The sequence below is a fragment of the Galeopterus variegatus genome, unplaced genomic scaffold, assembly GCF_000696425.1.
Source record: "Galeopterus variegatus unplaced genomic scaffold, G_variegatus-3.0.2 Scaffold753, whole genome shotgun sequence".
In the NCBI taxonomy this organism is placed as follows: domain Eukaryota; kingdom Metazoa; phylum Chordata; class Mammalia; order Dermoptera; family Cynocephalidae; genus Galeopterus; species Galeopterus variegatus.
The window spans coordinates 452,713-465,374 of NW_007726864.1; the positions used below are offsets into that span (position 1 = coordinate 452,713).

Here is a 12,662-nt window from a genome sequence, read left to right on the forward strand (position 1 = left end):
GCCTATATTGCCTTGCTTTTAGGGGCTGTTAAGACTGTATGTTTCTCTAATGCTTCACATTAAATAAGAATGATTTTGCTGAGTAGTTGTTAAAATTCTCACTAACAAACATTAAGTCAGTGTTGAGGAAAATGCACAAGGCATGTTAGAGAGGTGATGCATTCTCCATCATGCAGGGACATGGGTTTGTGGGTTACATTTGTTGATATATAACCCACCACTCGTCCTGGGATCAGAAGGATAGCTTCAGATAAACTTGTTATCCTAAAATCATGATCGTTAGTGTTGGTCTTTGCAACCAACATCAGTTTAAGCAGATGCTAATCGTTAGCCCTGCCACAGATGGAGAGCATTTGTCAGTGTAAGTTAAAGACAAAAAATTCTGGGTTGACTGATTAAGAAAGCCGTGTTTTAATTTTCTTCATATTTTAAAAACAATTGACAGAACTGTTGAGATCTTTGAAAATGTTAAGGGAAATTCATTTAATTCTATAGATATGTAGTGACTTTTTTTGAAAAAGTATTTGGGACATCAATATGTAATCATCTGTTTCCATTAATTCATGCATTCATTCATTCAATATTTGGTATGTTTCTAGTGGTGCTGGGAATAATGCAAATACAAAAATAATTAAGACAATCTCCACCAGGAGCTCATTGATAGCATAATATAGTTAAACAGCTAAGTGTAACCAGATCTGTTTTTCCAAACTGACTCATCATCTGTAATACAAGAAAAATAAAGTAAAACATCTGAAATTTGAACTTATTCATGAGTTGCTACTTTCTCGGAGGGAACTATAGAAGCATTAGCATATGGTTCTTTGGGTTGGATGATACTGCCCTCTGCTGACTCAGTTATTATCTAAGGACAACCTGGGTTCAGGGAGTAGGAGATAATGGTGCAGGAACCTGCCCAAATAACTGCAGTTCCCTTTCTTCAACAAATTCTACTATCTAGAAGAGACAATATCCTATTAACATACTAACAGTATCAACATAGCAGATTAAATGAGATAGGGTGGGGTAGAAATTCAGAGGGAGTAGGAATAAGCTAGTCAGAACTTTCTAAGGTAACTAATCTATTAGGACCTGGGAAAGTGGTCCCTAAGCTTGTCTGCACATTGGAATCACCTGGGACACTTAAAAATATGCCTATTACTGATCCTAGAGATTGTGATTTAATTGGTCTTGAATAAGGCTTGGGCTTTGGGATTTTTCAAAGATTCTAAGGTGAGAGAGGTTGGGAGTCACTTCTAGGCAACCGTATAAGCCCACCAGGTTCGGGGCTGTTTGAAAAAGACAAACCATCTTTTATTACACTAAGAACCAACTGAGAACTGTACATTGTAGGTTACACTGAAACTCAGAATATTGGAGTTGAAACAAACCGAACTAAAATCCCTTAGTTAAGATCCCAAGGCTGGCCAGTTAGCTCACTTGGTTAGAGTGTGGTTCTGATAACACCAAGGGTGAAGGGTTCGGATCCCTGTACTGGCCAGCCACCAAAAAAAAAAGGAACTAAAATCATCTAGTTCAGAGATTGCAAATGGGCAAATATTAGGTCATTTATGTTAAGACTGCATGTAGTTTTTAGAAACTTGAAATTAGTTGCCAACACTTGAGAGCTTTTACATAAAAATCCAGATATTTGGCTTCTTTAAAAAACCAGATCTGACAACCCTGGACCTGCAGAGCAGTAACAGGCCAGAGCTCTGTAGTGGTTTACCCCTTAGTTGGGGCACCTGCTCTCCAGTCTGTCACTGTCTCCACCAGCCTGACCCCAGTGGGCATTTGATTTGGTCCACCCTACTCTTCTACAGAACTAAAAACTAACTTACAGCAACTTTCATCCATTGCTCCCAGCTCTGCAGCACAAAGGAAACTCATTTCCTCTTCTGTTAAGTTAGGGCTTCAACTTCTCAAGGACAGGAATCTTGCTCTCTCCCCAAATGTTCTTGTCCCCATTTAAATATCCCTAGTCCCTTCGACTATTTCCTACGTGATAGAGGTTCTGGACTTCTCACCACCTTGGTGTCTTCCTCTGGATACACACTTAGTGGTCAATGTCCTGCTTAAATTTTGTATCCAAGTGAAATGCAATACCTTAGGGGGGTTATTCTGACTATGGCTGTGACACTTCTATTGATAAAACCTGAAGCACCACTAATTTTTCTGTGTTATGTGATAACAACATGAATAGTTGGTTCATGTTGAGCCTGAGGCCAGCCGAAATCCCCAAGACTTTTATATGAAATGATATGAAGCCAGGTTTCTTCACTCCAAATTTATACAACTTATTTAATTTAAATGAGTACCTTACATTTATTTTATTTATTTATTTATTTATTTATTTAAATTTTTTTATTTTTGTCTTTTTCCGTGTCCGGCAACGGATCGCAACCCTCAGTGTTGCCCCCGTACCGGACCGGGGACCGGCAACGGGATTGCAACCCTCGGCGTTGCTCCCGCGCCTCGCTCAGCCAGTGAGCGGGAACCGGTCTGTATGTGGGATCCGAACCCTCGGGCGGGAGCGCCGCCGCGCTTCCCAAGCGGCGCACTATCCAGTGCGCCACCGGGCCGGCCCAATATAATGTTTAATTTCACCGCACTATCCAGTGCGCCACCGGGCCGGCCCAATATAATGTTTAATTTCACTGCTCCCGCGCCTCGCTCAGCCAGTGAGCGGGAACCGGTCTGTATGTGGGATCCGAACCCTCGGGCGGGAGCGCCGCCGCGCTTCCCAAGCGGCGCACTATCCAGTGCGCCACCGGGCCGGCCCAATATAATGTTTAATTTCACCTTGATAAGGTCACTCTGGGACTGTTTTGAGTTGCCACTGCCACCTATTAGCAATGCTGTTTGCTCCATCCTCACATCTGACATTTCTGATGCCTTCATCCAAATCAATGATTTAAAAAATAAAGTTGAGTAAGACAGAGCCCTGTGAAATACCAAGAGCAAAATCATACCAATTCAGTAATCAACAATTTGTTTAAATATCTGAATAGATGTCCATGTAGCACACCATCAAGGCCATATTTTTCTTGCCCACAAGCCTTTTAGGAAACTCTTTCAGGAACCAATTTATACTGTCTGTTCCATACCTCTGACCTAGCGATGTAATAGCACTATCAGAAGAGGAACTAGGTTAGTGCTTGATGAATCCAAGTGGGTTACTATTGATTACCTCCTTTTCCAAGTACTTATAAACCATTTTGCTGCATATACACATTAAACTTGTAAAAATGTAGGCTTTCCCCATTTTTGAAAATCAGGACACTAGAAGACATTAGCTATTTTTTGCTTAGGGCTAGCTAGCTACTTCAGGGTATGCCAGTCCTTCCCTTTGAAACTTCACCTGATGGTAGTGAAGATCATAAAGAAATTCTACACAGGCAGAATTCAGGACTCAGGAGAAAAACGAGACAGAAATCAGGCATACAGAACCAAGAGTTTGCAAACATTAAGAAACCTGAGACAAAGAATAAGCAGCAAATGGCAGACATTTCTTTCTCTACATTAAACCTGATTTTCAATGTGAAAAGTAACAGATTTAGAAAGGAACCATTAGCTAATTATACTTAATGGTATTCTTGATCCAGTGACTTCAAAACAGGCAAAGAATTTTAAATAACTTGACCAATTTGGAAACCACTTAGTATGCCAAGGTTATCTTCATCGAAAAGCATAACTTCTTGTGCTCTCTGATGAGCTCTCAAAAGTGCAGTTTCAGTCCTAGGAAGCTGACCCTCTGAGAATTATTTTGGGACTCTTCGGAGTTCATTCATGAGCCAAAGGGCACCACTGAGCAGAGCCAAGGAGCCTGACTGGTGACTGGCAGCCAGAGGAGTTGGAACATACATCAGAAGAGTGCTAATGCCCAAGCCCACCTGTTAATACAGAAAGAAAGCAATAAGAAAAGCAGTAACCACAAATTCAGACTGAAAATGTCTGGGCATATGAATCACCCATATCATTCTCCCATTAGAACATTAAATATATATATATATATATATTTAAAATTTCATAAGCATTCAAATAAAATGTAGTAGATAAACCTAAAATTCCCCTTAATTATCCTTCACCCCATCCCAGTTCTCCAAAGGTAGTCACTGTTACCAGTTTCTACATACTTGCACTTTGTATAAATTTATAGAGACATAGTTTTGTGCTTTTAAAAAATACACTGTTCTATCACTTGTTTTTTTGCACTTAATATATGTCTAGAGATCTTATTATTTTAAACTGCTGTACAGTATTCCACAATATGGATGTACCATAGTTGTTTATTTAACTATTTAGGTTGTTTCCAGTTTTTCACTATCACAACAATTCTACAATGAATCTCTTTATACAAAGTTCTTTATGTGTTAGAATATTTCCAAGGCAGACACTAGTCAATTTGCTGGGCCAAATGATTATACATTTAACATTTTAAAAGATATTGTCAAATTGCCCCCTGAAAAAAGCCATACCAACTCATGCTCTCACCAAGAATCTTTGAAAGGATCCATTTTCCTATACCCATGCCAATATGTGATTATCTATTCTTTTCTTTCTTTCATTTTCTCCAATTTGACTGGCACAAAATGGTGCTTGTTTTAATTTGCTCCTCTCTGATCATGAGCGAGGCTAAATAGATTTTCATGTTTATTGGCCATTCATCATTCCCCTTGTGAAAACTTGCACTGATATCCTTTATTTATTTTCTGGTTATTAATCTTTTAATCTATTATAAATATTGAGCTGGCTCATAGCTCACTTGGGAGAGTGTAGTGGTGACAACACCAAGTCAAGGGTTAAGATCCCCTTACTGGTCATCTTTTAAAAAAATAATAAAATAAAATAAAATAAATATTGAAAATACCTTTACTAGCCTGTCACCTTTCTTTTTTAACTTTGTTTTGTGGATACTGTCAGACCAAAAAAGAAGTGGTTTAATACCTGTGTATATGCCAAAGCCAGCAGAGTCACCGCTGCCATCTTGGTCCTTCGAGGAAGAGGAATTCTCCGAGACAGGAAGTAGAGTGCTGTAATGGCAGTGACTGAAGTGATTCCCTGCAGGGAAGAAAAGACTCATCACAAGTGCCAGGTTTCCATTCACCTTACTCCAGAACCACTGAGCAGCCATGAAGTACTTTCCTGTACCAGTTGCAGAGAATCGAGCCATAGTTCTATCCTGATTACTACTCTTTAGTCTCTTCTGTGATCCTCTTCTACTTGCCACTTCCACGCTGGTGTTACCCAGGGCTCCACGTAAGTTTCTGTGTGTACTTGTATCACTTTATACACACACACTCTCTCTCAGAGATCTTACCCACTTTCCAATGTGGGTGCCCCCAGGCATGGCCCTCACTTTTTAAGGATGCATTCTTTGTATCTTTATCACTAATTTTATCTCTACTTTAATCCTGTATTCTTAAAGCAGGGCTGATCCCAGCACATGAAGGTTACCATTTTCCTGGGCTGTAAATGGAGGAGGTGGTGGTACTGTCAGCTGGTGCTAAAAAAAGACTTCAAGTCTCATTTTCATTCCCATCCTTTCAGAACAAGGATCTGGCACTAACAATAAGGTTCTTTTCTCCCTTCTGTGGTGTCAGAAAGAATGTAACTTGTCCAAGCACCAGCCCCCCTTGGATAACTGAGTCCTCTGGACCTCTCTCTGGATGAACTACTATCATCTCACACAACATGCCTCAAACTGATGGCAACTTCCTGTCTCTCGTTCAACACTCATTCCAATGGTCCATTTTCTGTTGGTCATGTTTTAAGCATGTCACAGGAGGTTGGGCTTTCCTTTGATCTTTCTTCACCTTTATTCCTAACAGCCAATCTTATTAACTATTTCTTTAAAACTTCTTTTAGCTTCACCATTCCTCTCAAGTCCCACTCCCACCACATAGCCTTGTCCTCCATTACTCTCCTCTGCATTACTGTAGCAGTGCTATGGCTTCTCATGGTCTCCTTGCTGCTGCTCTTTCCCTGCTCCAATTCATCATGCCCAGGCTGCCAAGCCAATCTTAACATGGCCCATAGCAGGCCCTCAGTACAGATTAGCTTAAATAAAATGGAAAGTATTGATGAAGCTCCTGGGTCCTTGGGATACTGGTTCAGCTTTGATAGCTATGTGCTTGGCAACCATGGTTGCTGCACTCTCTTCTCTACTCAACCTCATTTCTGCTAAAATCACTCTCCAGGTGTATGCAGGATTGAAGAACGTTATCACTTGCCAGGTGGTAAAAGGCATATTTGAACTTTTAAGAAGCTGACTATAGCCTAAAAGCTAGAATTTGGCTGGAGGAGAGTGTGAGTAATAAGGACAGAAACAACAGAGAACTGGTCCTAGAATTTCTTCCAAAAAGAATAGGAAATATAGTTCCTGCTTTACCCTCTCACTGTTGCCATCAGTGCTTCACTGATACTCCAAAGCCTGTGAGAGGCTCTCTGTGTTCTCTGGCAGGAAACCACCAGTCACACTTACCAGAATCCGGTGATCAAACTGAACCATGGTGGGATTTTCAAAAACATTCCTCAGGATGGGGGAGAAGGCAAAGAGGTCTTCTGGGATCCAGGATTCTCCCATTTTGGGGAAAGAGTTGTATACAAGCCCAGCATCCAGCCCTGCCACAAAAGCACCTGTATTCCAAGGTAAATGGTATTTATTAAAATGAGAGGAAGAAGAGATCAAATACTAGTTCCGACATAGAAAATGCCTATTATCCCACACTTAGACAAAGGGAAGAGTCAGAGAACAATCTACAACAGGGGTTCTTAAACAGGGAATATATGACACAATCACCATGGGAACTTGAAAAAACAAAAACTGCATCCTCACCTGCTCCCACCCCAAGATTCTGGCATGCCTCCCCTAGAGACATGGACTAGAAGTTCTTGAGAAAGAGGCATACTAGTTTGGAAAATTCCCTCAGTAACTGTGATGCCCTCCTCACCCCACACTGAGTACTGCTTATCTATTTCGGAAATGCTCTTCCTTCCCCCAGACATCTGCACCATAGACTCCCTAGCTTCCTCATGGCTCCACTCATAAGTCACCTTACCAAAGAGATCTCCCCTGATAAGCCTGTATAAAATGGCACTCCCCTATCCCACCTCTCTCTTTCCCCTTATCCTGCTTTATTTTTCTTCACAGTACTGAATATCTGACATAGTTTTTATTGTGCATTACCTGTCTTTCTCAAGTGCTCAATAAATGTTTGTTGCATGAACACAGAAATGAGAAAAAACCCAAAACTTATAAATTAAATCCTGGATAAACACATAAAGAGAGCATTTATAGACTAATAAATGATTGATCCATTATTTATGATCAAAGAAGATTCAGAGAAGTTTGGATCACATTTCTAATTTCTGTGAATGCCACTTACAAAGTCAAAGTTCATGTGCTCTTATGCTGAAAAAAAGGGGTTGGGTGGATCACTGCTTTGAATCAATATTATTTTTATTCTAATGCAGCTCTGTCCAACAGAAATTCCTGTGAAAACAGAAGTGTTCTGTATCTATGCCATCCAATAAAATTGCCATAGCCACATGTACCTATTGTGTACTCAAAATGTGGCTAGCGTGACTGAAAAACTAAATTTTAAATTTTACTTAATCTTAATTTAAGTTTAAATAACCACATGAGGCTACTGATTGCTCTACTGGACAGTGCAGTTCTAGAGTGAGAGAGGTAGAGGTGTGTATTAAAGACTGAGAAAAACCTGTACCAGTCTCTGCCTCAATGAACAACCCACCCTTGGCCATCTTTGAAAGCAAGCCTTTTGTCTGATCCATCTTGGCATAATGTAATAATAATAACAATGTTTACATAATAATAACAGCTAACACTTATGTAGCCTTTCCTACATGCCAGGTATTGTTCTGAGCACTTTCCATATATTACTCGTACTATCATCGTACATCATCTCTATTTTACAGATGAAGTCACGGAGGCCCAGAGAGGTTACATGCTTGCCAACATCATACAGTTCATAGGTCGTGAAGCCAGGACTTGAACCTAGGCAGTCTGGATCTAGGTAGATGTTCAATATTTTTGTTCAACTGACCAGAAAGTAGAATTTTTGGATGTGAGGAAGAAATAGAAAACAGGGTGACGATGGTATGAGAGCAGGGGTGAAAGGGAAATATGAAGATGCAGAAGGAAGGGGCAAAGCATTAGGCAAAAGAGCCCTCCTTAGAGTGGAATGAAAACAGGCCATTTTAATGAGAAGAGTCCTACCTGAGAGAGCTGTAAGGAACACTAGCCCTGCTGTTCCATGAGCAAATCGTCTCAACCACAGGAGTTGACGGGTTTCAGGCAACTAAATAAGAAAGAAAATCACTCAGATAAACTGTACTGAGGGAACTACAAGAAGTAGAAAAGTTCTTTTTTATTTTTAACTTTTTTTTTAGTAAAATTGATTTTTTTTTCCTTTTTGTCTTTTTTACTGACCGGTAACGGGATCGCAACCTTCGGTGTTGCGCCCGCACCACACTCAGCCAGTGAGCGGGAACCGGTCTCCACATGGGATCTGAACCCTTGGCGGGAGCGCCGCCGCGCTCCCAAGCGGCGCACTCTCCAGTGCGCCACCAGGCCGGCCCATAGTAAAATTGATTTTTAAAACAAATTTATTTTATTGAATCAAAATTGATTATACATATTTTTTGGGTTCAACATTGAGATATATTGATCAAATCAATATTACTAGCATATATATTGTTACAAATCATAATTATTCTTTACACCCCTTGTCCAATCTCTCCCCATCTCCCACTCCCTCCTCCTCCCCCCTCTAATTACCCTACATTTCTTCTCTCCTTCTGAAAGAATAATGTTACTCTGTTAATTTGTTTCCTAGATGATCTGTCCAATGCTGAGAGGTGTGATCAGTTCCCTCGATATTATCATAGAACAGATGCTTCTTCTGTCACTCTGAAATGGGCTTTGTGGAGAGAGACATCCTCTTCTTTCCTTTATCTCTGCTGGTAACTCTCCTTGTGTCAATGCACTCCAGTGGCTGGTGGACCATCTGCATCGTGGTTGTGGCATCTAGCCACTTTCATGGCAGCCATGGTTATTATGGTGGCTGTGGTGGGCCACCCACATGGAGGTGATGTTCTTGGCATGCTCCTTGGCACTGGTTGTGGGGTGTGTCTGGTCCCCTTCTCTATGCCTCTGGTCCCCAGGAGGTCCCCCAGGTGCTGGTGCAGTGGGAGGGGGGGTCTGGTCCCCTTCTCCATACCTCAGGTCCCCGGGTGGCCCCAAGGCATTGGCATGGTGTGCCTGGTTATGGGAGGAGGGTCTGGTCCCTGGCTCCATGCCTTGGGTCACTGGGCGAGCCCTGAGGTGCTGGCACAGTGTGCCTGGTTGTGGGAGGGGGATCTGGTCCCTTCTTCCATATCTCGGGTCCCCAGGTGGGACCTGAGGCGCTGGCACCATGTGCCTGGATGTGGGAGTGGGGTTTAGTCCCCAGCTCCAAGCCTCTGGTTCCCAGGCAGGCCCCAAGGTGGTGGTGGTGTGCCTGGGCCAGAACTAATTTTTTGTCCTTTGCTTACTTCTAAAATGGGGGAACTTCCTGTGGGAACCAGTACTTGAGTAGTGTGGTTGAGTTAAATTGCTGCTTTGCTGCTGTTTCCCTAGGGAAGGCTTTTTGTGCAGCTCAGGGTTTAATGGCTGACCTTATAGGTACTTCCAGCTCCTGGGTTGTGTAGAAACTGATCTGGGCCTGAATCTTTTCATCAAACTGCAGCCCATGCAATTCTGCATTCCCGATTAGTCTCCTTTGAGTGGTTCTGCGCTGATTGGGGGGCAGATCAGCTGTCCTTGCTGGGTCCCAGTGTTCTGGTGGGCACGTCTCCCCCACTGCCTGTGCTCCAAACACTTCCCATGGGATGGGCCCTGCGCCTGTCCCTTGCGATGACTCACCGGCCTCTGAGTGGCTCCCCTTTTTCAGCTGTTCTGGCTCCTCGCTCCTGCGTGGGCCCATGGGAACCCTATTAGTGGTCTTGCTGTCCTGGGGGCCGCCAAGGCCCTCTTCTTCCCTGCTGCCTCCAAGTAACTCCATCTGAAGGGCACAGCTGCGGTTTCTGCTGGCTCCTGCTCCATGCGCTCACCGGCTCCAAGCTTAACGCGGCTGTGGCACGAAACACTCCAGCAGTTTTCTCTTTCTCTCACTGTGGTCTCTCCTCCTCTTCCCCTGAGCTCCAGTGGCCTCAGTTGGTTGATGTTACATTTTTATAGTTGTAAATTGGTTGATTTGTGGGAGAGAGTAATGCTGGGAACTGTCTATTGTGCCATCTTGACTGGAACTCCAGAAGAGATCTTTAAGGCCAAATCTAAGGGACAATTTAAGGTCAGATCTTCTCTGACCCATAGACTAGGTTAAGTACTCCCAGCGGATATTCTGTTCTAGCATGAATCATATTTTATTATAATTACACATTTACTCTCTGTCTTCACTGCTATCCTATAAGTTTTGTGAAGGCAGGAATTTCCATCTGTCTTGTTTACTATAGTAATCCTAGCCTAATGCTTGGTATGTAGGTACTCAAATATGTATCTGTTCAATAACTGAATTATTCACATTAATTTACCATCATTGAAATGATGTGGCTTAAGATACAAGACTAGGTTTTCATGTTGTGTGTGGTATTTAGAGCTTTGCAAATGCAGTCAAAATCAAAATTACATAAAGTACCTAGAGTGGAGATTCTCACATTTAATGTTTTTTGGTAAAGTCAAAATTTGTTTTTATTTCTACTATAGTCAAGTTCTGATACTAATCAGTGAATTGACAAATATTTATTAAGAACTTTATAAACAGGTAGTTATAAAGATACAAAGGAGTTACATCAAATCTCTACCCTCAAATGGTTTTCAATCTAGTATGTGAAAAGTTAAGTATCATTACTAAGATATCGTGGGACAGTATATCAGCACTGTCCAATAGAACTTTGTGTGATGACGGAAATTGCTGTGATCCAGACATTCCGCTTCCGGGTATATAAGGAGTCTTCAAAAAGTTCATGGAAAGATTCACATTATCTTAATTCTATTTTTCCAAGAACATATTGAAGTACCCCTCATATATCCAAAAAAATTGAAAGCAGGGTCTCAAAAAGATACTTGTATACCCATGCATGTTTATAGCAGCACTATACACAACAGCCAAAAAGTGGAAGCAACCCAAGTGTCCTTCGATGATGGATAAACAAATGATATATTACTCAGCCTTAAAAAGGAAGAAAATTCTGACACATGTTACAACATGGATGTACCTGGAGGACATTATGCTAAATAAAATAAGCCAGTCACAAAAAGACAAATGCTGTATGATTCCACTGATATGAAGTATCTAAAGCAGTGATATTCATAGAGACAGAAAGCAGAATGGCGGTTGCCAGTGGCTGGGGGAAGGAGAAAATGGGGAGTTATTATTTAATGGGTATGAAAAAGTTCTGGAGATTGGGAACAAAGTGAATATACTTAACATTATTGAAGAGTATACTTAAAAGTGGTCAAGACAGTAAAGTTTATGTGTACTTTATCACAATTTTAAAATAAAATTCAGCTCCTATGCTAATTTTCCTCTGAATGAATTGCTCCAGCTTAACAGAATAATTGCACATTTTACTTTCCAGTCCCAAAGTTATCCAAAGCCTGAAAGTTCAATGTTTCTCCAAACTAGTTTCTGATAAATTGATAGATGTTACTTTAAGGGAAGCCATGATTTTTGATTTATAACTTCCCATGAGAGCCCGAATTTCCATTTCCCTGACCCTGCCAGCACGTGTGCAAATGTGGTATCAGTACAGACACTGACTTTTACCTTGTGCTGAGGGAGCAGCAGTGAGAGTGAGGTCCACAAGCTGGCGCAATAAAGAACAAGGGCTGACCCCAGATGGGCAGCGAGGCGGTACTGACTGACCCGGGGGATGTCATGGGAGTCTGGTTTTTCTTCCAATCCACTTTTCACCATATACCATCCTAACAGACCCTAGAACCCATAAGAGAAGAGGCAAATAAAACATGGTTGAAACGGTCTGTTCAACTTGACTGAGAAAGTGAGTTATCAGGAGTACTTCCTACCTGACCCCTCCTTTCCATATACCCTGTGTCCCAAGAATCACGACAAAAAATCTACAAATCTACATATAGCACCATTAATACTTAACCACAATTTCAATAATGTTTTAATGAAGTACAATCCAAATATTGAAAAGTGCACAGAAATATATCTACAAGCAAGACTTTACAAATACTTGATATAATTTAACATTATGTAAACCAATAAAATATGAGAATTAAAAGAGTTGATTCTATGAAAACTATATTGAATGCTTTAGAGTTAAAAAACTGCTTAAAAATAATTACTGTCAGGTTTGGTGGGAATAAGACAATTACAAAAGTTTGAAGGAAAGTCATAAAAATCTGTAAGGCTTTGCAAGCAGATTGCTTTGCAAATATCTAAGTTCCCACTCTTCTTTAAGGAAAATGAAACTGGATATCATAGTTTACGAGGGTACAAAAAGATCTGAAGTTGAACTCCAATCTGGGGACTCACAGTCAAAGAAAAAGCCTTGGCTCTTGATTTTAAAAAAAGCTGAACACCGAGGTCAAGTGTTCAGGTCTCCGTTTTGGCCAACCCCCCCCCCCCCCC

The 12,662-nt window shown here is 41.3% G+C and overlaps 1 protein-coding gene across 2 annotated transcripts in view; it reads right to left on the reverse strand.

The window, feature by feature from the left end:
- Window positions 1-387: 387 nt before the first annotated feature.
- The window catches only part of LOC103590006 (cytochrome c oxidase assembly protein COX15 homolog), an 18,432-nt gene continuing 6,157 nt past the window's right edge, over window positions 388-12,662 (reverse strand). The window contains exons 5-10 of one of the 2 annotated variants that reach the window (XM_008572119.1): window positions 11,832-11,999; window positions 8,243-8,324; window positions 6,485-6,639; window positions 4,948-5,061; window positions 2,788-3,893; window positions 388-2,329 (exon numbers count right to left, since the gene is read on the reverse strand). In XM_008572119.1, the coding sequence (XP_008570341.1) occupies window positions 3,762-3,893; window positions 4,948-5,061; window positions 6,485-6,639; window positions 8,243-8,324; window positions 11,832-11,999 (651 nt within the window). In that variant the 3' untranslated portion in view covers window positions 388-2,329; window positions 2,788-3,761. The remainder of the gene's footprint in view (window positions 2,330-2,787; window positions 3,894-4,947; window positions 5,062-6,484; window positions 6,640-8,242; window positions 8,325-11,831; window positions 12,000-12,662) is intronic. The other variant, XM_008572120.1, reaches the window with a different exon arrangement.